This window comes from Chiloscyllium plagiosum, chromosome 4 (genome assembly GCF_004010195.1).
Source record: "Chiloscyllium plagiosum isolate BGI_BamShark_2017 chromosome 4, ASM401019v2, whole genome shotgun sequence".
Classification (NCBI taxonomy): domain Eukaryota; kingdom Metazoa; phylum Chordata; class Chondrichthyes; order Orectolobiformes; family Hemiscylliidae; genus Chiloscyllium; species Chiloscyllium plagiosum.
Window position 1 is genome coordinate 32,084,433 of NC_057713.1, and position 23,581 is coordinate 32,108,013.

Below are 23,581 nucleotides of genomic sequence, written 5' to 3' on the forward strand. Positions count from 1 at the left end.
GGAGGGCTTGGAGGGCCTGGTCATGGCGGAAGGAGGTGTAAAGGGATTGGATATCCAAGGTGAAGATGAGGCATTGGGGGCCGGGGAAACTGAAGTCTTGGAGGAGGTGGAGGGTGTGGGTGGTGTCTCGAACGTATGTGGGGAGTTCCTGGACTAGGGGGGATAGGACAGTGTCGAGGTAGGTAGAGATGAGTTCAGTGGGGCAGGAGCATGCTGAGACAATGAATGTATGTTGAATGAGTTCTTTCTTTAAAGCTCGCTGGATTTTCTGTCTTAATTCTTACAGGAAGAGAGAGGGAGAGAAATGTGGTTTGTAGGCTGCAGATGTTTTCACTTTCTGCTGCTTCTGGCAATTATAGCTTTTTTTAACAAAAATATTTTACAGCTTAACAAATCATAACGGTGTTGCCAAACACAATTTGCTTCACTGGAAAGATATTTTTTGCTAACAAAAAGTAACATTATATTCCACAGCATAACAATATGCAACACTTGATTTTCAAGTAGCAACATTTTCCTGTTTTTCCAATTGCAGCAGCTCAACTTCCACTTCAGTTTGTAATCCAAAAAAGAAAGCATAGTCCCTTACATGCCTCCACCCTTAACAAAAATGAAACACCCTTTTAAGATGTGTTTCATCACCAATTTCACATGACACATACAATACCACACAAATATATAGTTGTTCACTCTCATCCAATCCTTCTACAGTATTTAAGCAGTTTCTTGTTATTTACCACCCAATTGTTAAACTATTTCAGTGCAAAATTAATTTTAATAACTAGTCAGCTATTACATTACCTTTTCCAGTAACATGGAAAAATTTTGCATTGAATTATAATTTATTGTGACATGTACTCAAGTACATGGGTACAGATGTGCAGTGAAAAGTGTGAAATGTTGCCATTCCTGGCACCATCTTAATTACAAAGGTACTTGGGTACAAAATCTGAATAGAAAAATAAAGAAATTTAGTTAAAAGTTCAACATTGCAGTCCTTCTTAAATGCTTAACCATGCTGGGCTCGGTCTCTCACTTGACCCTCTCACTGTCCCTGTGCTGGCTCAATCTCTCCACAGAAGATAAGTAGATTTAAGTCAGAAAAAAAAAAGCTTTGGTGGAAGAAAAAAAGTAAAGAATAGTTGAATCGATAAGTTCCAGAGAATATCTTACAAATTGAGTCCTGGTTTTGCCGTAAAAGCCAGCAGATTATGATCAGTATATGTTAGTGTTTCTTGGTAAACATGATGGATATAGACGTCAAACTATTGAAAGCTAATAATAATCCCAAGTTTCCCGTTCTGTTGCTTCTCTGATTTCTTACGCAAGTTTAATTTCTTAGGAAAGTGACTTCTCTTTTCACGATTCATCACTTTGCAATAAGGCTGTATTTACCAAGTTATTAGCATTATTTGCAAATGTGAACTCAGGGGTGACCAATACTTATTAGAATTGTCCTCAGCTTCTCAAAAACTGCTTGGAATTTAATTGACCATATCACATTTGCCTGTTTTCGTAATAAGGCAGAAGATTTAGATAGCTTTACAGTTCCATTGACAGTGACAGTTCTAATGAACTCAACAGTTCCAATTAGGTTATTTATCTTTTACCTACAAAAATGTCTACTTTTAACAATACAAGGAGGCCCCTTGACCTCTTCCAAATGGCACCTTGCATCTTCCAAAGGGCATCTTGCTGCTCTCAAAGTGCACCTTGCCTACAAAAGTGTCCCTGGACCACTCCCAAAGAGCATCCTTCCTTTTCTAAAAATATCCCTGTAGAATGCCTTGGAATAAATTCCAAAACTTCTCTTACAGTTTAATAGATAATTGAACCACCTAGTGAAGCATAATTCGTGTAGGCCAGGAGATCTCAGGCTCAATCCTTAGTTTTGTAGTGTGGGTTCAGCCATAATAATACCTACGGTAGAATGGCCAGCTAATGTCTAGGCTGAACGCCCCTCAATCCCCACCACCCCACCACCATAGTCAATGGACACTCCATCGAGCTAGCTGGTGACTAGCTAAAGGTTGAGAAGGTGTCCTAAAGCTTTCAGCAGCAGACTCAAGAATATGTCCAGGCTTGGAATAGGGGTGGAGAGAAAGTGAAAGGGATACATCTTATAGAATGCCTCAGTGGTGACTAGTACTAGATGCACCTCTTATGACAAGAGTACAGGTTGGAGCACGATGAGAAGTTAAATACTCAACTTTCAGGATTGCTGGGAGATCAGCAAATTGAGTATGCCAACCTCTATCCTGACTCTTCAATTCTCAGTTCAGCTAAGTGAGCTTCCTTGATGAAAGTAAACCCTTGCAACATATACCTGCCATCAATAGTCTTTTTTAAATGTAAACATAACACATTTAACTGCAGAGTTCATCTTCTTTTTCAGCCCTGGTGCCGTCTTATCACAACTATCTTCAACTACTTTGTGGTGACTAATTTCTTCTGGATGTTTGTCGAAGGGTGCTATCTCCACACAGCTATAGTGATGACCTACTCTACAGACAAACTGCGCAAATGGATATTCCTGTTCATTGGATGGTGTAAGTGAGGAGCTTTTTGTCTTTTTGTTAAAGTAACCATCACTGAAAAACAGCTAAGTCACCAACAGCTTTAACACTGTAATAATAGAACTTTGCAGGAACATTACGAAACAAAGCATGCAATCAAGGCAGTATGAAGAGGTTGGGTCAGATAATCAAAACCCCTGGTCAAAGAAGTAGTTTCTAAAGATATATCTTAAAGGAGAGAAGTGAAATAGAGAAGTGAAGAGTTTTAAGAAGGGGATTTCATAGCCAGGAGCCTTGTTAAAGAGCTGGTCACTTCGACTGGTGCAACTTATTTTTTTTTAAATTATTAAAAAGCTCATGGGATGTGGGTATCATTGACTATGCCAGTGCTTATTGTTCAACTTTCATCACCCAGGGGAATGTGATAGAGAGCAACCTTCTTGAACTGCTGCAGTCCTTGTAATTGGAAAGGCCAGGTTAGAAAAGCACAAATATTATGGAGGGTTGTGACAGTTACACCGATTTTTGAATGTCTAACATTTCCTGGGAAACTACTAATTTAATGGAAATTGAAGCCTCTGAATTCTCTGATATGAGTGGATTATTTCAGAGCATTCTGGACACAGGGCAATTTCCAATCAGAATCTTCAATTTTCCATGGAGTCAGCTGCATCCAGGATTCCACAGGATCCTAACAATCAATTCCAGTCTGATCCAACGACTATCTGCCTATCAGAATGTCCAGGACAATGTTACAGAGGTGGAAAATGGTAGTTTTGAAGAAGGTACCAATACATGGTTGGACGCTGATCACAAGATCGAGTGTTAGACTAATTGCCGAGTTTTCTCAACCTGAGAAGTGGGCAGTTGGTACTGGGGAGACATCTGTCCTGGAGCCACGATATGAGAAATGAAGTTCTGGGAAGGAAGGCCATTGGTTGATCTTCCCCACCCGTTGGAGAAAGTGAGGTCTGCAGATGCTGGAGATCAAAGTTGAAACTTTATTGCTGGAACAGCACAGCAGGTCAGGCAGCATCCAGGGAACAGGAGATTCGACGTTTCGGGCACAGGCCCTTCTTCAGGAATGAGCAGAGAGTGTTCAGCAGGAACACTCCTGCTGAACACTCTCTGCTCATTCCTGAAGAAGGGCCTGTGCCCGAAACGTCGAATCTCCTGTTCCCTGGATGCTGCCTGACCTGCTGTGCGGTTCCAGCAATAAAGTTTCAACTTCCCCACCCGTTGACCTACTAAGGCCCTTTAGAGGTCAGTGAACAACAACTTAAGGGCCTCATTCCAAATGGCAGCAATTACTTCAGCTCCAACTGGGACAAGAGAGAGCTGGCTACCCAAATGATACCAGCCCAGTGGCCTGTCAGTTTGCGGGGAGCAATAAGGGAAGGTGATGACCAAATGGTGTTATCTCTAGACTATTCATCCAAGGCCTAAATAATGTCCTGAGAACCTGGGTTTGAATCCTACCATGACAGATGGTGGAATTTGATATCAATAACAAGTCTGGACTTAAGAATCTAATGATGAACATCAAATTGTTGATTATTGGAAAAACTCATTTGGTTCACTATGTTTCACTAATCCTTACCTGGTCTTGCCTACATGTGACTACAAAATCGCAACAATGTGGTTAAATCTCACCAACTCTCTGGGTGATTGGGAATAATTAATAATTGTTGGCCCAGTCAGTGATGCCCACATCCTATGAATGACTTAAAAAGGGAGAGGTGCAGATCCTCAACCAGTGCTATTTCTCCTCAACCAAGGAGCTCTACCTTAGGGAGTGGGGTTTCCTGCCCTCACTCCCCAATTCCAAACAACATACATCGTTCTTGCCTCTGATCCACCACCTGTGAATTGGGAGTAGGGTTGAAGCAATAGTATCCAAGCAGCAATCACAGCCTCCACCATGGTGATGGCAAACTCTGCTGGGTGGAACTTGGTATTGCCTGACTGCCAGAAGATCTGGTGGGTTTTCTGAAGAAGGTTTCCTTCCACATAACTTGCCCACTTTCCAACTTAGCAACACCAAACTGTCTTGTGGTTCTTCCACCAGTATGTTCTGTCCTGTCAAGGTAGCCTGGATGAATTATATTATAAAAATGCATAATGTTAAGGTATCAAGTGAATATGTGAGTTTTATATTCTCCACTGTACTTGGGACATTCATTAAGGTGAGAAAGGCATAGAAGAAAGAAAACTCCATAGTTTCGTGGAATACATCCTTGACGTCCAATATCTTGAAATAACAGCTAAATGACTGAAGGAAAGAGATCAAAAGCACAGTCAAAGAATTAGGTAGCAGAGACAGCAGCAGTCTGTTGCCAGGGAGAGGGAAGAAGTTGGTATCTAGGAAGTACAGTTCGGAGCAGCTCATCTAGTATTAGTTCACACACACTCACCAACACCACCCACCACCCACCAATACCCCCTCCACCTGACATGAAAATGTTTGTAGTTGAATTCGTACTTTATGTATTTCTCACACTTAAGCACTGTAACACTTTCATGTCAAGCTTTGTGTAAAGCAGCTTAATTTCTGATTGTCACAGGGCTCTGCATATTATTGACGTACAGTATCAATCTATAGCCAAGGTCTTTTTTTAAAAATTGTATTCATTGATTAAAACTGACAAAAGTATTTGTTCTTCCACAGGTATACCCTGTCCTATCATTGTCGCCTGGGCCATAGGCAAATTATATTATGAAAATGAACAGTAAGTAAAGCATTAAGATGTCATTTGAATTTGCGAGTTTTATATTTTTAGTTTCTTTTAAAGTGAGAAAAGCATTAAAGAAAGAAACTTCCTTCCTTTCATAAAATGCATGTAATTCATTCAGTGCCTTAAAATGAGTACTCAACGGCTGAAGGAAAGTGACCATGCAGCCAAAGAAATAGGCAGCAATAGCAACCATAAATCTATTGATATGATTCCTTTAATGTAGAAAAAAATCCAGAAGTAAGAAACAAAGGGTCAGAAACATTTTGAAATGTTTCTCAAACAGAACGAAGTGAGACAGCGAGGTTTTTTTTTTAATTGCTGCTGCATGTTTTGCTCTGAAGGTAGTGATAAGTCTGTGGGGTTAGTGAGGACACAGGTCTTAGATTCCCTTATTGTGGTCAGTATAATACATGTCAGTATTTACACGTCATTCCTTGTTTGAGTGTCAGTATTTACAGGATATTCCTGACTGAATGGCAGTGTTTATAGGAAGTTACTGAGTGAATGTCAGTATTTACAGGATGTTCCTGACTGAGTGTCAGTAGTTTAAGGATGTTCCTGAGTAAATGTCCGTGTTTAAAGGGTGGCCCTCAGTGACTGCCAGAATTTTGAAGATCTTCCTGATGGAGTGCCAGAATTTGCAGGACGTTCCTTGTTAATTGTCAGTCTTTATGGGATGTTCTTGATGTGTGTTCTTAACAACAGGATGTTTCTGAGTGTCAGTATTTAAAGCATATTGATTGGTGAGTGTTCAGATGTACAAGATGCTTCCCACTGTGTGTAAGTATTCTGACCATTAAAATCAATAACGAGGAAATCATTGAGTTGACGCTATCCATTTCCCTGACATGAACTCCCACCATATACAAAGAGCACTGAGGTGGAAAATCCCATCTGTTATGTAGAAAGCTTTTCTCTTAGGATGTAATCAAGCTTGCACAGTCTGGTACTGGCTGTTCACACTGAAATTATTTAGTCTCATCGCATTCTGAAGACAATGAAGAATGAAAATCTGTGCTGGTGCATAAAATCTTCCTCCCACAAAGAACAGCATCATGTTGATCTGGTTGGTGTCTTGAGTGTCATACAGCTGTACACGTTGACTGAGATCATCAAACCTTAAGTTCTTCATGATCTTATAATTTAGTGCTGCCTCTGCTAACATGGCAGTTGATGTCAGTGTTGTTTGCAAAATGTGCCTTTGTCCTTTTGAAAACAGCTAAACTGTTGAAATTCCAGCTTCACTGCTACCCACATATTCTTTCATTTTCTTACTGTTTGCCTTTTAACGAGATGATTTCTCTTTGAACAGGAAACTGACCCGGGGCATACATGGGCACTCATATTTACTTACAATAGACAATAGATGCAGGAGTAGACCATTCTGCCCTTCGAGCCTGCACTACATATATAGTTGTACTTAAATTTGCACATATACACCTTCACATTTCAGAATGGACAAGGTGTTTGATAGGATCTGCCAGTTATTGAACTGTTCCACTTATGTCTTTTCAACAGTTTGTAATAGGAAGAATACTGATGTACAGAACTAGCAACGTAATGCCTGATGTCAGAAGTGATTGGCATTGGTCAGTGCTGAGTGTGCTAAGAATTACATGAGGAACCAAATTAAAATGATCTGTTGGGTTTGCAATTTGGCTCATTTACACTTGCTGAAAGCTGAATATATTCAGGCAGAGGGTTAGTTAGCTTAATTGGCTGGACAGTTGGTTTGCAATACAGAGGACAGTGATACCAAAGGTGTGGGTTCAATTTCCCAACTGATTGAGGTTACCGTGAAGGCTCCTCCTTCTCAAACTTGCCCCTTGCCTGAGGCATGGTGACCCTCACATTAAGCCACCATCAGTTATCTCTCTAATGAAAGAGTAGGACTATACTGACTTTGATTTTTATCTTTTATGTATAAGCAGCAGGGACATGTCCTCTGCAGGAGAAGGAAATAGTTCCAGATGCTATAATTAAACCAATTTGGTTCAGTCATTCCCTAGTTTATTTTCCTTGGCAATGTCTCTGCCAAACAGAGACAACTTGTCAACTAATCATCAATGTTTTCTCACACAGTATAAATTATTCCTGCCTTTGAATATTGGCATTTTAATATCTACAAGATAAAACAACTGGCTCATTCTCTGCAACACAGCCATTTCCTTAAATGCAACTGTTCATTTGCTAACTGTATAATCTTGAAGTAATAGCTTTCCTCTCTCTTTTACAATTTCCTTGCAATTGGCACCTCTCATTCTAGTGTCACAGCCAATCTCTGAATCTTTGAGTGTGAATCTAGACAATAATCTCGGTTTAAATGACAATGGTATTCATCATTACAATTCCTGTTCCTAATCTCTCCCCACTATGCACACATAGGAACATAGGACTAGAAGTATGCCATTCAGCCCCTCAAGCCTATCCCATCAATTAATATGATTGCTGATTGCACATAACTGCACTTAAATGCCTATACTCACCCCATCCCTATAACCCTGTACGTCACTAGTATTCAGAAATCTATCTATCTCTGCCTTAAACATAATCAAACACTTCTTACATTTTCCACAGCCTTCTGTGGTAGAGAATTCCAAATGTTCATAACCCTCTGAGCAAAAATAAATTCTCCCTATCTTAGACCTAATGACGTTCTCCTTATTTTTAAATTGTGTACCACGTAGTTGTAGACTCTCTAACCAGTGGAAATATTTTGCCTGCATCTAGCTTGTCTACCCCTTTAAGTATTGTATAAGCTTCGCTGTGATCATCTCTTATTCTTCAAAGCTCTAGAGAACACAGCCTAGTCTGTTCAATTTCTCTTCATAAGAGAGTACTACTATCCCAGGAACCAGTCTGTGGAACCTGCATTAGATCTCTTCTATACCATTAAAATGTTCCCTGAGTTAAGGAGACCAAAACTGTCCACATTACTCCAGGTGTACTCTAACCAAGCTCTGGTACAACTGAAGCAAGACTTCACCTTTCCTGTATTCCAATCGTCTTTCAATAAAGGCTAACATTCCATTAGCCTTCTCATGACTTGCTGCATCTGCATGTTAATCCTCAGTTACTTACAACAAGTTTGCTTTGTAAACCTACACTTTCCAACCTTTTGCCTTTTAAGAAATATTTCACACATCTGTCCTTCTATCAATGTGAATAATCTCATATTTTTCCACATTATGTGCCAACCACTATGTTCTTGCCTATTCACTAAGACTGTCCAAAACCTCCTGAAGCTGTGTCACAACTTCTTCACAACACATGTTCTCATTTAACTTGTATCATCTGCAAATTTAAGAACATTCCTTTGGACCCCACCTCCATATCATTGATATCTATTGTGAACAGCTGGGGCCCAGCCACTTAATCCCTTGCAGGAGCCAACTAGTCACTCTCTGCCAGTGCAAGAATTGTCATTTTATTCTTACTCTCAGTTTTCTATCTGTTAGCCAATCATTAAACTATGCCAATATGTTATCTCCCAAACAACACCTTTATTTTTTTTTCTAACCGGCCTCCTGTGGGGGAGTTTTTCAAAAGCCTTCTGAAAATCACATTGGCTTTCTAACAGGAATTATGAGCAGGATTCCTTGCTGACTTCTACTCGACTCAATCTAAATGCTCTTGAGTCAGCCATTGTAACCTAACTGCTGTCCTGATTTGCATTATCTAACAGGCAGATGCTGGAGATCAGAGTCTAGATTAGAGTGGTGCTGGAAAAGCACAGCAGGTCAGGCAGCATCCTGCTCCTCAGATGCTGCCTGACCTGCTGTGCTTTTCCAGCACCGCTCTAATCTAGACTCTTGCATTATCTAACCGCAGAGACTGGGAACCTACTAACTCAGCCCTAAAACAGGGAGTGCATTGACCAGTTATGTTACTAGCGAGCTCCGCATATGTTTAGCTGCAATTAAGTCTAAAATCTGCATTTTGTAACCAGTTATTGTGATTGCAAGACAAAGGGGTTATGTTGGATGTGTTTTCACTGCATTGACAAAGTACTTCCAGAAAGTCCCACTTCTGTAAATTAAAGTACGTGGGGACATTAAGGTAGTTATATAAGTTATAGTGCAGGAAATGATTAATGCTCCTTATTCTTTGTCATTGTCTGTAGCTTTGTGTCATTTTATTTTAAAATTGCTACTTGTAAATCATCTGACTAACTCAGACTGCCAATGCAGTGATTATATTGGAACAAAGCCAGTGGCAATTGATATGAATCTTGATGTTTGCAGATGCTGGTTTGGAAAAGTACCAGGGAAATATATGGACTATGTCTATCAGGGGCCAGTGATACTCGTACTGCTGGTAAGTGTGTAAATACATTAGTGCAGATATGCTGGAATTATGCTACTGTATAGAAGCCTCACTTGATGGACATGGGGGAAATAGTGCCTTTGCTCCACTTACATTTGTGACGCAGTCGGGCTGCAATTTCCTAAAATTGGCCCTGTGATTACTTGTTCACTACATTTATTATTACCATGTCATAATGCTTTTCTGGATGCAATTCTTTTCTGCAGCTCTGTGCTCACCAAGATGAAAAAATTATTGTCGTGAAATAGAGCCCTTTCACTTTTGACACCTGGACCTCATTTTCAATATCAATGCATTACATCGCTCAAAGACTGTGAGCCAGTGAAAATATAGCCTACTTATGTTCTGTGGTACAGCTTATTGAGATAATTCATAAACAAGTTGCAGACAGGAAACAATTTTAGATGTGATGTGTGGAAAATGTAGCAAGTTTTAAAGGACCAGTTGACTTTGGATCCATGTTTCCCAATGCTATCCACAGTGGAGTTTTCTTCCTATTGTGTCTGGGTCCGTAAGAGAACTGATGGACTGATTACTACAGTCAGTTAAGAAATCCATTATCATTGTATCACACAAAATGATAGAAGGTAAACTTGATGGAATTTGGTAATTACTCATCAAGCAAATCTATAGCCATTTGGATACAGAACTGGCTCAAAGGTAGAAGGTGGTGGTGGATGGTTGTTTTTCAGACTGGAGGCCTGTGACCAGTGGAGTGCTGGGTCCTCTACTTTTTGTCATTTATATAAATGATTTGGATGTGAGTATAAGAGGTATAGTTAGTAAGTTTCCTGATGACACCAAAATTGGAGGTGTAGTGGACAGCGAAGAAGGTTACCTCAGATTGCAATGGGATCTGGACCAGATGGGCCAATGGGTTGAGAAGTGGCAGATGGAGTTTAATTCAGATAAATGTGAGGTGTTGTATTTTGGGAAAGCAAATCTTAGCAGAACGTATTGGTCCTAGGGAGTGTTGCTGAACAAAAAAACCTTGGAGTGCAAATTCATAGCTCCTTGAAAGTGGAGTTGCAGGTAGATAAGATAGTGAAGAAGGCGTTTGGTACGCTTTCCTTTATTGGTCAGAGTATTGAGTACAGGAGGTGGGAGGTCATGTTGCAGCTGTACAGGTCATTGGTTAGGCCACTGTTAGAATATTGCATGCAATTCTGGTCTCCTTCCTATCTGAAAGATGTTGTGAAACTTGAAAGGGTTCAGAAAAAATTTACAAGGATGTTGCCAGGGTTGGTAGATTTGAGCTATAAGGAGAGGCTGAACAAGCTGGGATTCTTTTCCCTGGAGCATTGAAGGCTGAGGGGTAACCTTATAGAAGTTTACAAAATTATGAGGGGCATGGATAGGGTAAATAGACAAAGTCTTTTCCCTGGGATCGGGGAGTCCAGAACTAGAGGGCTTAGGTTTAGGGTAAGAGGGGAAAGATATAAAAGAGACCTAAGGGGCAACTTTTTCACGCAGAGGGTGGTACATGTATGGAATGAGCTGCCAGAGGAAGTGGAGGAGGCTGGTACAATTGCAACATTTTAGCGGCATTTGGATGGGTATATGAATCGGGAGGGTTTGGAGGGATATGGGCCGGGTGCTGGCAGGTGGGACTAGATTGGGTTGGGATATCTGATCGACATGGATGAGTTGGACCAAAGGATCTGTTTCCGTGCTGTACATCTGTATGACTCTATGACTCCATGACTCTATTCCCGAAGTACATTCGTAAAAGGAAAAGACAAATAAGATAAGAAAGTAAATATGAGAAGAAAATTTTGTTGTAAGTGGATACGTTATGGGCAGCAGAGTTTTAGCTGATCTCAGTTAATAGATGATATGTGTGTGCTCGTATTGTATTTGTCAAGTTAAAGTGACACGGGCATTAAGAAACGATTCAGCAGTCATTGGAGAGGCAGAAATAAGCAGAACCAGGGAAGAAACCATGGGCCCCAATGTTGCTCCTCTCCCAGGTCCCCTGCCTCCCACTGAACACAACAACCCTGCATTCCGATCTGAACACAGCAGGAGTCCTAGAATACTGGACACACACATACCTCTGCCATGAACCAGCCTCTGTAAATAGGTGGTGGAACAAAGGTAGAGCCTGCAGTTATTGTCGTGGAGATAAACCCAGCTCAGGGTCAAATTCAGCACATGATTCAAAGCCTGAGGCAATAGCTAAGCAACTGGCAAATGTTGAAAAGAGTGAAACGATCTTTATTTCAGTTTCTAGCTAAAATGGCATGCCATAACTTTTCGATCAGATCCATCATTGTCCCCATCACTGTCCAAGCTCAACCAAACTGATCACTATCTCAACATCCTAACTGATTCACAATTTGGAGATTTCACCTTTTTTCTACATCACAAAGAGTGTGTTCACCCATTTCCCGCCTCTACCCTTGTGTCAAACCATTTGCCGAGAAAAATGTTATCCATGCCTTTGTCACCTCCAAATTCAACTGTGCACCTTATCAAATGCCCACCCTCTCTGCTCTATGTATCTTAGCTCAAGTAGACATGTTTGACCCCACCACTGGGCATCACATGATAGGATGGGAATACATTGGAAAGAGTGCAGAAATGACTTACAAGAATGGTTCCAGGGATAAGGAACTTCAGTTACAAGGATAAATTGGAGAGTTTTGGAGAGAAGGAGGCTAAGAGGAGATCTGATAGAGTTTTTCGAATCCGCGTATAGTTGGATAGGGTAAACAGGGAGAAGCTGTTCCTGCTCATAAAAGGAACAAGAATAAGAGGGCATGGATTTGAAGTGACCTGCAGAAGAAGCAGGAGTGAAAGGAGGAAAACTTTTTTCACTCAGCAGGTACTTAGGAAATGGAAAGTACTGCCCTGAAGTGTGGTGGAGGGATGTTCAACTGATGCCTTCAAAAGGGCATTGGGTGATTATTTGGATAAAAAATAACATGGAATAATGGGGGAAAAACAAGAGATTGATTAGATTACATTACATTACAGTGTGGAAACAGGCCCTTCGGCCCAACAAGTCCACACCGACCCGCCGAAGCGCAACCCACCCATACCCCTACATTTACCCCTTACCTAACACTACGGGCAATTTAGCATGGCCAATTCACCTAACCTGCACATCTTTGGACTGTGGGAGGAAACCGGAGCACCCGGAGGAAACCCACGCAGACACGGGGAGAACGTGCAAACTCCACACAGTCAGTCGCCTGAGGCGGGAATTGAACCTGGGTCTCCGGCGCTGTGAGGCAACAGTGCTAACCACTGTACCACCGTGCCGCCCATTGGCATGAAGAATGATGCTCATTTCGACACCAAGGTCAACTGGTCTCCTTCTATGCTATAACAATCTGTGATTCTGAGTCTCTGCTATCTGTATCCTATCCCAAAGTCGTAAATTTAAATGCTTCCTTTGTACCTCGCCACTCCATTAAGATACTCTAAAACCCATTTATTTGATCACGCTGTTGACCACCCTCCTATTCACAGCTTCTTTTTCTAAATGTCTTACTGATGTTTCTTTTGGGACATTTTACTATGCATTAGCTGCTAAGTAAATGCAAGTTGTCACTTTGGTTAAGGAGATCAGTCAGTGAAAGGGGATTATAAGGAGACAAATATTCTGAATGAAAAGGTGGAAGATCCTATTACACTTAAAATCCTTTGACAGAACATAAAGGGACAAGGCCTTAAACAGAAGAGAAAATGATCAAAAAGGAAGCATTTAGTGTCAACGCTTGGTATATGTTAACAGTGGAAGGTAAAGATCAGTCCAAACAATGTGAAGTACATCCCATAGCTGTGACCAGGTGTAATGGTATTGTATTATGAATGGTGACACGTCTTTCTGAATGCTGGTCACCATGGCAAAGCCATTTTCATGCAGCACCATTTGAAGCAGAGCATATCGTTATTACCATGCAGCAGTTAATCATGCCTTCATATATATCTATGTCATTGTAACTGCTGTCACGATCTATCTTGTAGTCTCCATAACCAGTAATTGCCTATCAAGGAAAAGCCTCATCACCCTGTTCTGCAGATACAGAATCTGGCAGCTGGGCACAGAGTATGTCTCATACAGCGTGACCTATCTGTCATCCCAGCTTTTAAACCTACTGCTGTCAGTACGTTTGCAAGAGGCATTCACATCTCTTGATTGGTGCTGATGTTCACACACAAGCAGAAGGGTGATTGAATGGAAAACCTTAATTGTTATGTAGAAGGGACAGCTGTTTATAGGAAAAAAACAGATTGATCTAAGCACTGCATATTACATTCTAAACAGGAAATCTATTTAAAAGAAAACTATTAGACACAAAATTCATCGGCACAACACAGTGTGTCGATTTAAATACAAAACCTGCGCACTTATAGTGTGAGAGGTATCATAGTGTACTTCCTGCGCAACTTAAAAAGCAGGAGTTGAGTCGAGTAGAATATGGTGTCAAATCTCCAGCATGTATGAAGTGAGATTGGATCAGTTAGGATTATAGTCACTGTAGTTTAAAAGAATGAGGAGGGGTGATCGCACAGAGACCTATACAATTCTAACAGGACTAGTCAAGGTAAACACAGGAAGGATATTCCCAATTTAGACAGTCCAGAACCAGGCATCACAATCTAAGGATAGGAAATAGGCCAGTTAGGACTGAGACAATGAGAAATTTCTTCAGCAGAGAATGGTGAGCCGTGGAATTCTTTGTCACTGAAGGTGGTTGAGGCCAAGGCATTGAATGTTTTCAAGAAGGAATTAAATATAGTTCTTAGGGCTAAAGGGATCAAAGGGTAGTGGGAGAAAGCGGGAATAGGGTATTGCGTTGAATGATCAGCCATGATCATATTGAATAGCAGAACGGGCTTGAAGGGCTAAATGGCCTGCTCCTCCTCCTATTTTCTATGTTTCTGTGTGCCCAATGTCACAAGGCGTGCATGATCATGTCGTCACAATGTCAAGAGATCGAAATTGGGCAGTTCACGTGTAATTGCTGTGGGGAAAGTTACCAGCCTCTGAGTCAGAGTCAGGGTTCAATAACAAAGTTCATTGTACAAGGAAATACCGGAGCTGAAAATGTGTTGCTGGAAAAGCGCAGCAGGTCAGGCAGCATCCAGGGAACAGGAGAATTGACGTTTCAGGTATAAGCCCTTCTTCTTATGCCCGAAACGTCGATTCTCCTGTTCCCTGGATGCTGCCTGACCTGCTGCGCTTTTCCAGCAACACATTTTCAGCTCTGATCTCCAGCATCTGCAGACCTCACTTTCTCCTCAAGGAAATACCGGAGTTTGGGAGAGAAAGACACCAACAGCATAGTGGTCAGCTGCCATTCTTCTCTCAATGCGGAGCACATGTCAAGATACTTTTATACCTTTTGTGATACAATAGGTCAGTGATGAGGTAATGTCTTTGTAACATAGTTTGTGTATTGTAAACATTGCAGAATCATTGATAGTTTCATTGCAGTCATTGTCAGTTCCAGCGCAGTCTTTGTTAATTTCACCACATCATTGTCAGTTTTAGCGCAGACATTGTCAATTTCAGTGTCTGCAGAGAAGTCCATTACTGTAGTAATGGTTGCTTATCGCTCTTCCTGAGAAGGATGATTACTGTAGCCCTGGCTATTAGCACTTTGTATTGGGTCTGTATCAAACAGTTAGCATTTCAATCAAAGGTGTTGGCTGGACCCAGACATTTCGGTGGGCAGTATACACTACTCATATATATTCTCTCCCCCACCCGCCTTAAACTAATCAACTAGGTTGTGAGTACATTGTGCTGGCATCCTGGTAGCCGCAGGCCGTATCTATGTTTGCTCTGCTGTCTCTCTTCATATTGTGGTCTGGCGGCCATCTTGTGTGTCCATGTGCCTAGTGTTACCATGCCCCGTGCCATGTCCTACTTCACTGTCAAAACTTTCCTGTTCACTCCTGAAGTAATAGATATGAGGATTCAAGAAGCCACTGGCACCAGAGCTATTTAAACGGCCACTCAACAAGCTGTAGCTGAGATACTTCTGATTTTAATGTGCTGAGGCAAAGTTAGTGGAAGCACTGTGTGGAATTCCAAAGTAGTGGAAGTGTTTGAAGATATGAAATAGGAGCAGGAGTAGACCATTCAACCCTGCAAGCTTGCCCTATCTTTCAACAAGATCATGGCTGATGTTTTCCAGGCTGCAACTCATTTTTAGTGCCAGTTCCTCATAGCCTTCAATTCCCTGATATTTCAAAAAAATCTACCTCCTCTTTAGTGCTCTCGTCTCCACAACTCTCTGGGTTAGAAAATTCCAGACATTCAGAACTCTCTGGGGCAAGAAATTCCTTAGTGTCTCAATTTTTATAAGTTTCTACTGACCATCCATATACAGAAAATTTGCACTGCATGGCATAGGTAGTTGCAGTGCTACATACTTTACAATATAAGCAGGACATATAGATGACTAGGCAGAGGTGAGAACAACTGTGTGGCATAAATAGGAAGCAGGCTCTCCTTAGAAGACTGTACCCCAAGGAAGTCTTCAAGAAGCAGAAACCTACTTTGGGATTGATGTGGAGCAGTGCTCCAGAAGCCTTTGTTTCACTAATTAAGTTGTGACAGAATTGTGTCAATCCCTTTCTGAGAAACAAGAAGCTGAAATCTGGACAAGGACTGCCTTCCTATTGGTTATGAAGTTCACTCTCGCCTTTTTGTTCTTCAGAACTGGATGCTTCCAGGAGATATTAGCAAAATCACAATCCACTGCCCTCAGAAAAAGCTAGGACTTGACAGAGACACAGTACAGGGGGAGGGAAGACTTCATTTTCATTTCAGTGTGCATTGAAGACCGAGATAAAAAGACATAGTGATTCTCCAGGACTGCAGGCATCCTGATGCTTCAAGGCAGACATGTATGTTCTCCTTATTAACATGGAGTGATTCACCCACCACAAGGGCTATTATCTTACTGTGACAAAATGAGAAATTCATCTAATTGAATGGTGAATGTCCTGACAATGCCTTGATTTTGTTTTTTCTTGCGGGAACTAGCAAATGTCACCATCTTCTGGACTCCAAAACAGATGGGTGTTTCGTGGCAGGATGGGTGTTTCGTGACAAGGGTTACACAGCCCCCTTTCATTCCTACTGTGACACATGGGTTTCTTAATTCTTTCACCAATTGTGGGTATCACTGGCAAGACCAGTATTTATTGCTGATCCCTAATTCCCTTGAACTGAGTGGTTTGCTAGAGTCTTTCAGTTAAGAGGCCACCACAGTGCTTTGAGTCTGGACTCACACATAGACCAGTCAGTTAAACATGATAGATTTCCTTCTCTATAGGACATTTTAATAAACACAATCAGTTTTTACAACAATCAATGATAGTTTTGTGGTCGCCAATAATGAGATTGGATTTATATTCCAGATTTATTTACCTAATTCAGATTCCACCAGTTGTAATGCATGGATTTGGACATATACAATTCTATTCACAGAGCATTTAATGAAGAGTGCAGGAGGGCAGCCAAGGAGCAGCAGCACCACCTAAAGTCAAGGTGTCAACCTGTTGATATGCCAAAACAAAAAAAAGACTATTTGCATGCTAAGAAGCAAGTGTTAGAGCTAAACCATACCATAGCCAACAGATCAGGTCTAAGTTCTGCTGTTCTGCCACATTTAACTGTGAATGATGGTCATTAATTAACCAACAAATCTCCTCATCCTCAATGACAGTGGAGCACAGCAAATCATTGCATTTGCAGCAGTCTTCACCCAGCAGTGCCCAATAGGTGATCTATTTCAGTCTTGCCCAGAAATGCCAGAGATGAAGACAGATGCCAGTCTTCAACCATTATGATACATTGCTTGAGATATAAAGAAATGATTGGAACCATTGAGTGCCAGAAAGGCTGAGGATCCTAACAACATTCCAGCAATAATACTGAAAACTTGTGCTCCAGAACTTGCCCAACTCCTATCCTAGTTATTCTGTTACAATTACAATATTAGCATCTACCTGATAATGTGTAAAGCAGTCCAGGTATGTGCTGTACTCAAAAGGCAGACAAAATCCAATCCAACCAATTACTCTCCATCAGTTTACTCTCGGTTATCGGGAAGTGATAGAAATTGTCACTAACAGTGCTTTCAACAAACATTTTCATAGCAATAATCTCAGCTTAGATTCTGCCAGGACAAGTGAGCTCCTGGCATCATTACAGCCTTAGTTTAAAACATAGACAAAAGAGCTGAATTCCAGAGGTGAAGTGAGAGTGATGGAGTTTGACATCAAGACTGCATCCGTCCAAGTGCGTCATCAAGGAGCCCTAGCAAATTGGAGTCAATGGGAATCAGAGGGAAAACTCTCTGCTGGTTGGAGTCATTCCTACCTGGCGCAAAGGATGATGGTTGTGCTTATTGGAGATCAATCATCTCAGCTCCAGGGCATCACTGCAAGAGTTCCTCAGGGTAGTGTCCAAAGCCCAACATCTTCATCAATGACTTTCTCTCCATCATAAGGTCAGAAGTGGGAATGTATGTTCACCAATGATTGCACAATGTTCAGCATCATTTGCGACTGCTTGATACTGAAGCAGTCCAGACACAACTATAGGATATTATACGGACTTGGGCTGACAAGTATCAAGTAACATTCGTGTCACTCAAGTGCTGAGCAATGACCATCTCAAACAAGACGGAAATCTGACTATTGCTCCTTTGCATTCAATGAATACCATCTCTGAATTCCCTACTATCAACATCTTGGGGGTTATGCTTGACCAGAAACTGAACTGAGCTAGCAATATAAATACAGTCGCTTCAAAAGTGGATCAGAAGCAAGGAGTCCTGCAGTGACAAATTCACCTGCTGACTCTGCAAAGTCTGTTCACCACTTACAAGGCGCAAGTCAGGAATATTATGGAATACTCCACACTTGCCTGGATGGGTGCAGCTCCAACAACACTCAAGATACTTGACACTATCCAGGACAAAGTAGCCCACTTTGATTGGCATTGTATCCACATTCACTCTCTCCATCACCAATGCACAGCAGCAGCAGTGTATACCGTCTGTAAGGGGCATTGCAGAAATTCACCATGGCTCCTTAGATAGCACCCTCAGTGGTCATCTAGAAAGACAAGTGCAGCAGATACAATGGAACACCACCTCATGCAAGTTCCCCTCTAAGCAACTCACCAGCTTGACTTGGAAATATACCACTTAGAAAAATATCTTTGATGTCGCTGGGTCAAAATCCTGGATTTTCTCCCTAACAGTCTTGTGGGTCCACCAACAGCTTGCAGTTGTAGTTCAAGAAGGCAGCTCACCACCAGCCTGTCAAATGCACCTAAGGATGGGCAATTTAGCTCATCTTGGGATGCCAACATCCAAAGAACAAACGAACAAAAGAAAAACGTTAGGCTTAGTCTCCGGATTACTGCCCACCAACAAGGTCAGATCACCTTCAATGTGAACTAATGGACCAACTGCAACCCCTTTGAGCAAGTTGGAGATCCCCCTGCTTAGATCACTCGGTGGGAAGGTTCCTGCAGCATGTGCTCAAGGGCTCTCCAGCTTCTAGCTTGTTTGCTGCATCCTGCATAATTTCAATGTTATGGATCAAGCCACTGTCCTTTGGGATCTGGAATGCATGTCAGGATAAAGGCAGGAGATCAGATGCTCTTTGTGCAACCGAAGGGAGTAGTAGGGTCTACAAGGTGGGATTTCACTTCAGTTGAATTTCTTTAACTGCAGTATGTGTCCCTATTCCCTTACAGTATATTCATTTCAGAGTTCCCAAGCAGGGCTTTGGGCTTTGCTTTGGGATCCTGACATCAAAGACAAAAGACCTTGATCTCACCCTTTGTGAGAACTAGTGTGACTTCCCCAGATTGTCCGAGTAATTGTCAGGTTGCAGTCCAATAAAGCAGAAGTGTCTGACACCAAATATGCAGCCCAGCAATTTTCAGTAATAACGTAGAATCCTCTTTTACTGAAATAAAAACAGAAATTTCTGGGGAAGCTCAGCAGGTCCAGCAGCATTTGTGGAGAGAAAGCAAAATTAATGTTTTGAGTTTAGTGACCCTTCACTGGACCTGAAATATTAATTCTGCTTTCTCTCCACAAATACTGCCCGCTCTGCTGAATTTCTCTAGCAGTTTCTGTTTTTGTTTCAGATCTTCAGTATCCACAGCTCTTTGTTTTATGATAATCTTTTTTAATAACTCTCTATGCCGATTAGAGGTGTTCCCCAATATTATCTCCTGTTCCCTTTGTTCACTCCCTAGGATTTTCCTTTGCCACATTGCTGCGCTGGTGTAAGTTTTACTGAACCACATACTCCACTGACTTTTCCCTATACTTCCCTCTTAATATTTTACTTCTTCAAGTTCCTCTAGTTCATTTTTAAATATGCTGCTGCACTTAGCCTGCCCCTGTGATTATGTGTTCCACATGCTTCAGAACACAGAGATTGTATTTAACTTATGGTCTCAGATATTAAAGGCTATTTCTAATTCATTGTACCATTCAGCTCCCCTCTCTTTTAGTTTACAAATTCTTATAGCAATGTACTTGCATATATATTAGAGAAAGAGCCTTTGAGAAAGATATTGAATTATTACAGCAGTAAATCAGACAGTGTTACAAAGCATTGAGTTAGTGGAATGGAACAAAGTGGTGAACGTTGTGTCATTTGGAAAGATTTGTCTTGATATGGGAAAGAACAACATTGAGCCAGTTAATTATGGTAGGTTTCAATTTCTTGGCCCTCCTGGGGTGCAATAATTGATCACTTTGTACATTTCCCCTCCCGGTGTTGCACTGTTTAGGCAATGCTCTTGAAGAACTAAGGAACACTCGAGGCTCAGTCGTTGAGTTAAAGACAAAAAATTCATATTGACCCCAAGAAAAGGTGAATAAAATCATTACGATTGCAAAATGAACTTAAACCAGTCTTCCCTCCATCTGCATTTACTCAGCACTGACATTAAAGACACTAATTGGTACTAAATCAGTTTGGAACTGAAAACCTTTTATAATGATAGCAATGCCTGAAAACAGGGCTGAGCACATTAGCAGAAAATGTATTTGCCTTATAACTATTCAATAGCAAAAATTATTTAGGGAAATTGTGAATTAGTGAACTCACCTAAAAGCTAACACCGCTAATAATTTTATTGTATTTTTCTCTCTGGTGCTCATTAATATTAGAATAAATTTCAAACATAACAAAAGTCAAAAGAATAACTTTCCAAAAGTCAAAACAACAATTTTCCAAAGTCAAAAAACAACTTTCCAAAAGTCAAAACAACTGTTTTCTTTCTTATGCAGCAACTTCAGTGTCTTAGAATGACCCAAGGTGTTGCGCAATAGCATTATCAGACTTATCAAGTTTGGCAAATCATTTTAACAGATATTAAGGCAGGTAACCCGAAGTTTTGTCAAAGAGGTCAATTTTAAGAAGTGACACAAAGGAGGAAGAAATGGCAAGAGAGGAGTTATATTTATATGGTACATTTGATGACTTCAGAATGTTGTATATTGCTTTACAGGTACTGAGGTACTTTTGAATAATAGTCACTGTTAGAATGTGGGCAAACACAGTGATTCATTTGTGCACTCTGCATGCATAAATGGGAATGTTGTTTAGTGATGTTGCTTTGGGATGTATGTTAAACAAGAAACTGGGAGAATTCTCCTGCTTTTTATTAAATAATCTTCTGTAGGTCCACCATAAAAAAAGGCAGTAGAGGCCTTTGCTTTAAAATTCCATCTGAAAGACAGACGACTAAAAGTGCATTCAGTTCAAATTCATAATCACAGGAGAGTGAAGCTGAACAAACAAGCTTTACTACTTAGTTTATGGCAAATGTGTGCAACAGACTGCTTGGGGAGGTCAGTAATATCAGATTTAAAAATGTAAAATTGGGTGGCATTTTAGTAAAATTAACTTTTGAGAATATGGAATACTGGATGGAATCCAATATAGAGATATAGAACTTTGGAGCCAGTGAGATGGATCACAATATTTCTTTTCTTCCTGAATCCTGTGAGTTACTGTTTAAAGGTACCGCCTAATTTAATGGAACAAATTTTAAAAAGTCATTAAGGTTGAATTAAAAGTTTTATTGTTGGGCTTAGATTTTACTGTTCCTCACCCAGGAAAGTTGAAATCAGTCCTGGCCGTAATTTATTTTGCAGATTAGGGCTTCCCGAGCAAGAGAAAGTCCACTGCTGCCAACAGGAAATATCTATTTATAGAACACAGAACTTAGAACATTACAGCGCAGTACAGGCCATTCGGCCCTCAGAGTTGCACCGATCTGTGAAAGCAATCTGAAGCCCATCTATCCTCTACTATTCCATTTTCATCCATATATTTACTTAATACTTAATGACCATTTAAATGGCCTTACCATTGACAAGTCTACTGCTGTTGCAGGCAGCGCAATCCACGCCTCTACTACTCTCTGAGTAAAGAAACTACCTTTGATATCTGTCCTTTATCTATCAACCCTCAATTTAAAGCTATGTCCCTTAATGCTAGCCATCACCATCCAAGGGAAAAGGCTTCTCACTGTCCACCTTATCTAACACTCTGATTATTTTGTATATCTCAATTAAGTCATCTCTCAACCTTCTTCTCTCTAGCGAAAACAGCCTCAAGTCCCTCAGCCTTTCCTCAGAAGACCAACCCCCCATACCAGGCAACATCCCAGCAAATCTTCTCTGAACCCTTTCCAAAGCTTCCACATCCTTCCTATAATGGGGTGATCAAAACTGTACGCAATACTCCGAGTGCGGCTGCACCAGAGTTTTGTACAGCTGCAGCATGACCTCGTGGGCCCAAAACCCTACTCTAAAATCCCTCTACAAATAAAAGCTCACACACTGTATGCCTTCTTAACAACGCAATGAACTTGGATTGCAGTTTTCAGGGACCTGTGTACCTGGACACCGAGATCTTTCTGCTCATCTACACCACCAAGAATCTTACCATTAGCCCAGTACTCTGCATTCCTGTTGCTTTTTCCAAAGCGAATCACCTCACACTTTACACATTAAACTCCATTTGCCATCTCTCAGCCCAGCTCTGTAGTGTATCTATGTCCCTCTGTGACCTGCAACATCCTTCAGCACCATCCACAACTCCACCGACCTTAGTGTCATCTGCAAATTTACTAACCCATCCTTCTATGCCCTCATCTAGGTCATTTATAAAAATGACAAACAGCAATGCACCCAAAACATTCCTTGCAGTACACCATGAGTAACTGACCTCCAGGATGAACATTTCCCATCAACCATGACCCTCTGTCTTCTTTCAGCTAGCCAATTTCTGATCCAAACCGCTAAATCACACTCAATCACATGCCTCCGTATTTTGTGCAAAAGCCTACTGTGAGGAACCTTATCAAATGCCTTACTGAAATCCATATCGACCACTTTACCTTCATCTACCTGTTTCATCACCATCTCAAAGAACTCTTGAGGCACGAGTTTGTGAGGCACAATCTACCCTTCACAAAACTGTGTTGACTATCCCTAATCAACTTATTCCTCTCTATATTATAAATCTTATCTCTTCTAACTTTGTCCAACACTTTACCCACAACTGAAGTAAGGCTCGCTGGTCTATAATTTCCAGGGTTGTCTCTACTCCCCTTCTTGAACAAGGGAAGAGCATTTTCTATCCTCCAGTCTTCTGGCACTATTTCTGTAGACAATGATGACATAAAGAACAAAGCCAAAGACTCGGCAGTCTGCTCCCTGGCTTCCCAGAGAGTCCTAGGATAAATCCCATCCGGCTCAGGGAACTTATCTATTTTCACACTTTCCAGAATTGCTAACACCTTCTCCTTGCAATCCTCCATCCCCTCTAGTCTAGTTGCTTGTAGCTCAGTAATTTCCTTGACAACATTGTGTTTATCCAGTGTGAATACTGATGAAAAATATTCATTTAGTGCTTCCCCTATCTCCTTGGACTCCACACACAACTTCCCACTACTATCCTTGATTGGCTCTAATCTATCTCTAGTCA

At 41.1% G+C, this 23,581-nt stretch overlaps 1 protein-coding gene across 5 annotated transcripts in view; it reads left to right on the plus strand.

The window, feature by feature from the left end:
- LOC122548922 (corticotropin-releasing factor receptor 2-like) overlaps nt 1-23,581 on the plus strand; it is a 203,284-nt gene that overhangs the window by 154,435 nt on the left and 25,268 nt on the right. For all 5 annotated transcript variants that reach the window (XM_043687905.1, XM_043687902.1, XM_043687903.1 and 2 more), the window contains 3 exons: nt 2,396-2,549; nt 5,185-5,245; nt 9,496-9,568. In XM_043687905.1, the coding sequence (XP_043543840.1) occupies nt 2,396-2,549; nt 5,185-5,245; nt 9,496-9,568 (288 nt within the window). The remainder of the gene's footprint in view (nt 1-2,395; nt 2,550-5,184; nt 5,246-9,495; nt 9,569-23,581) is intronic.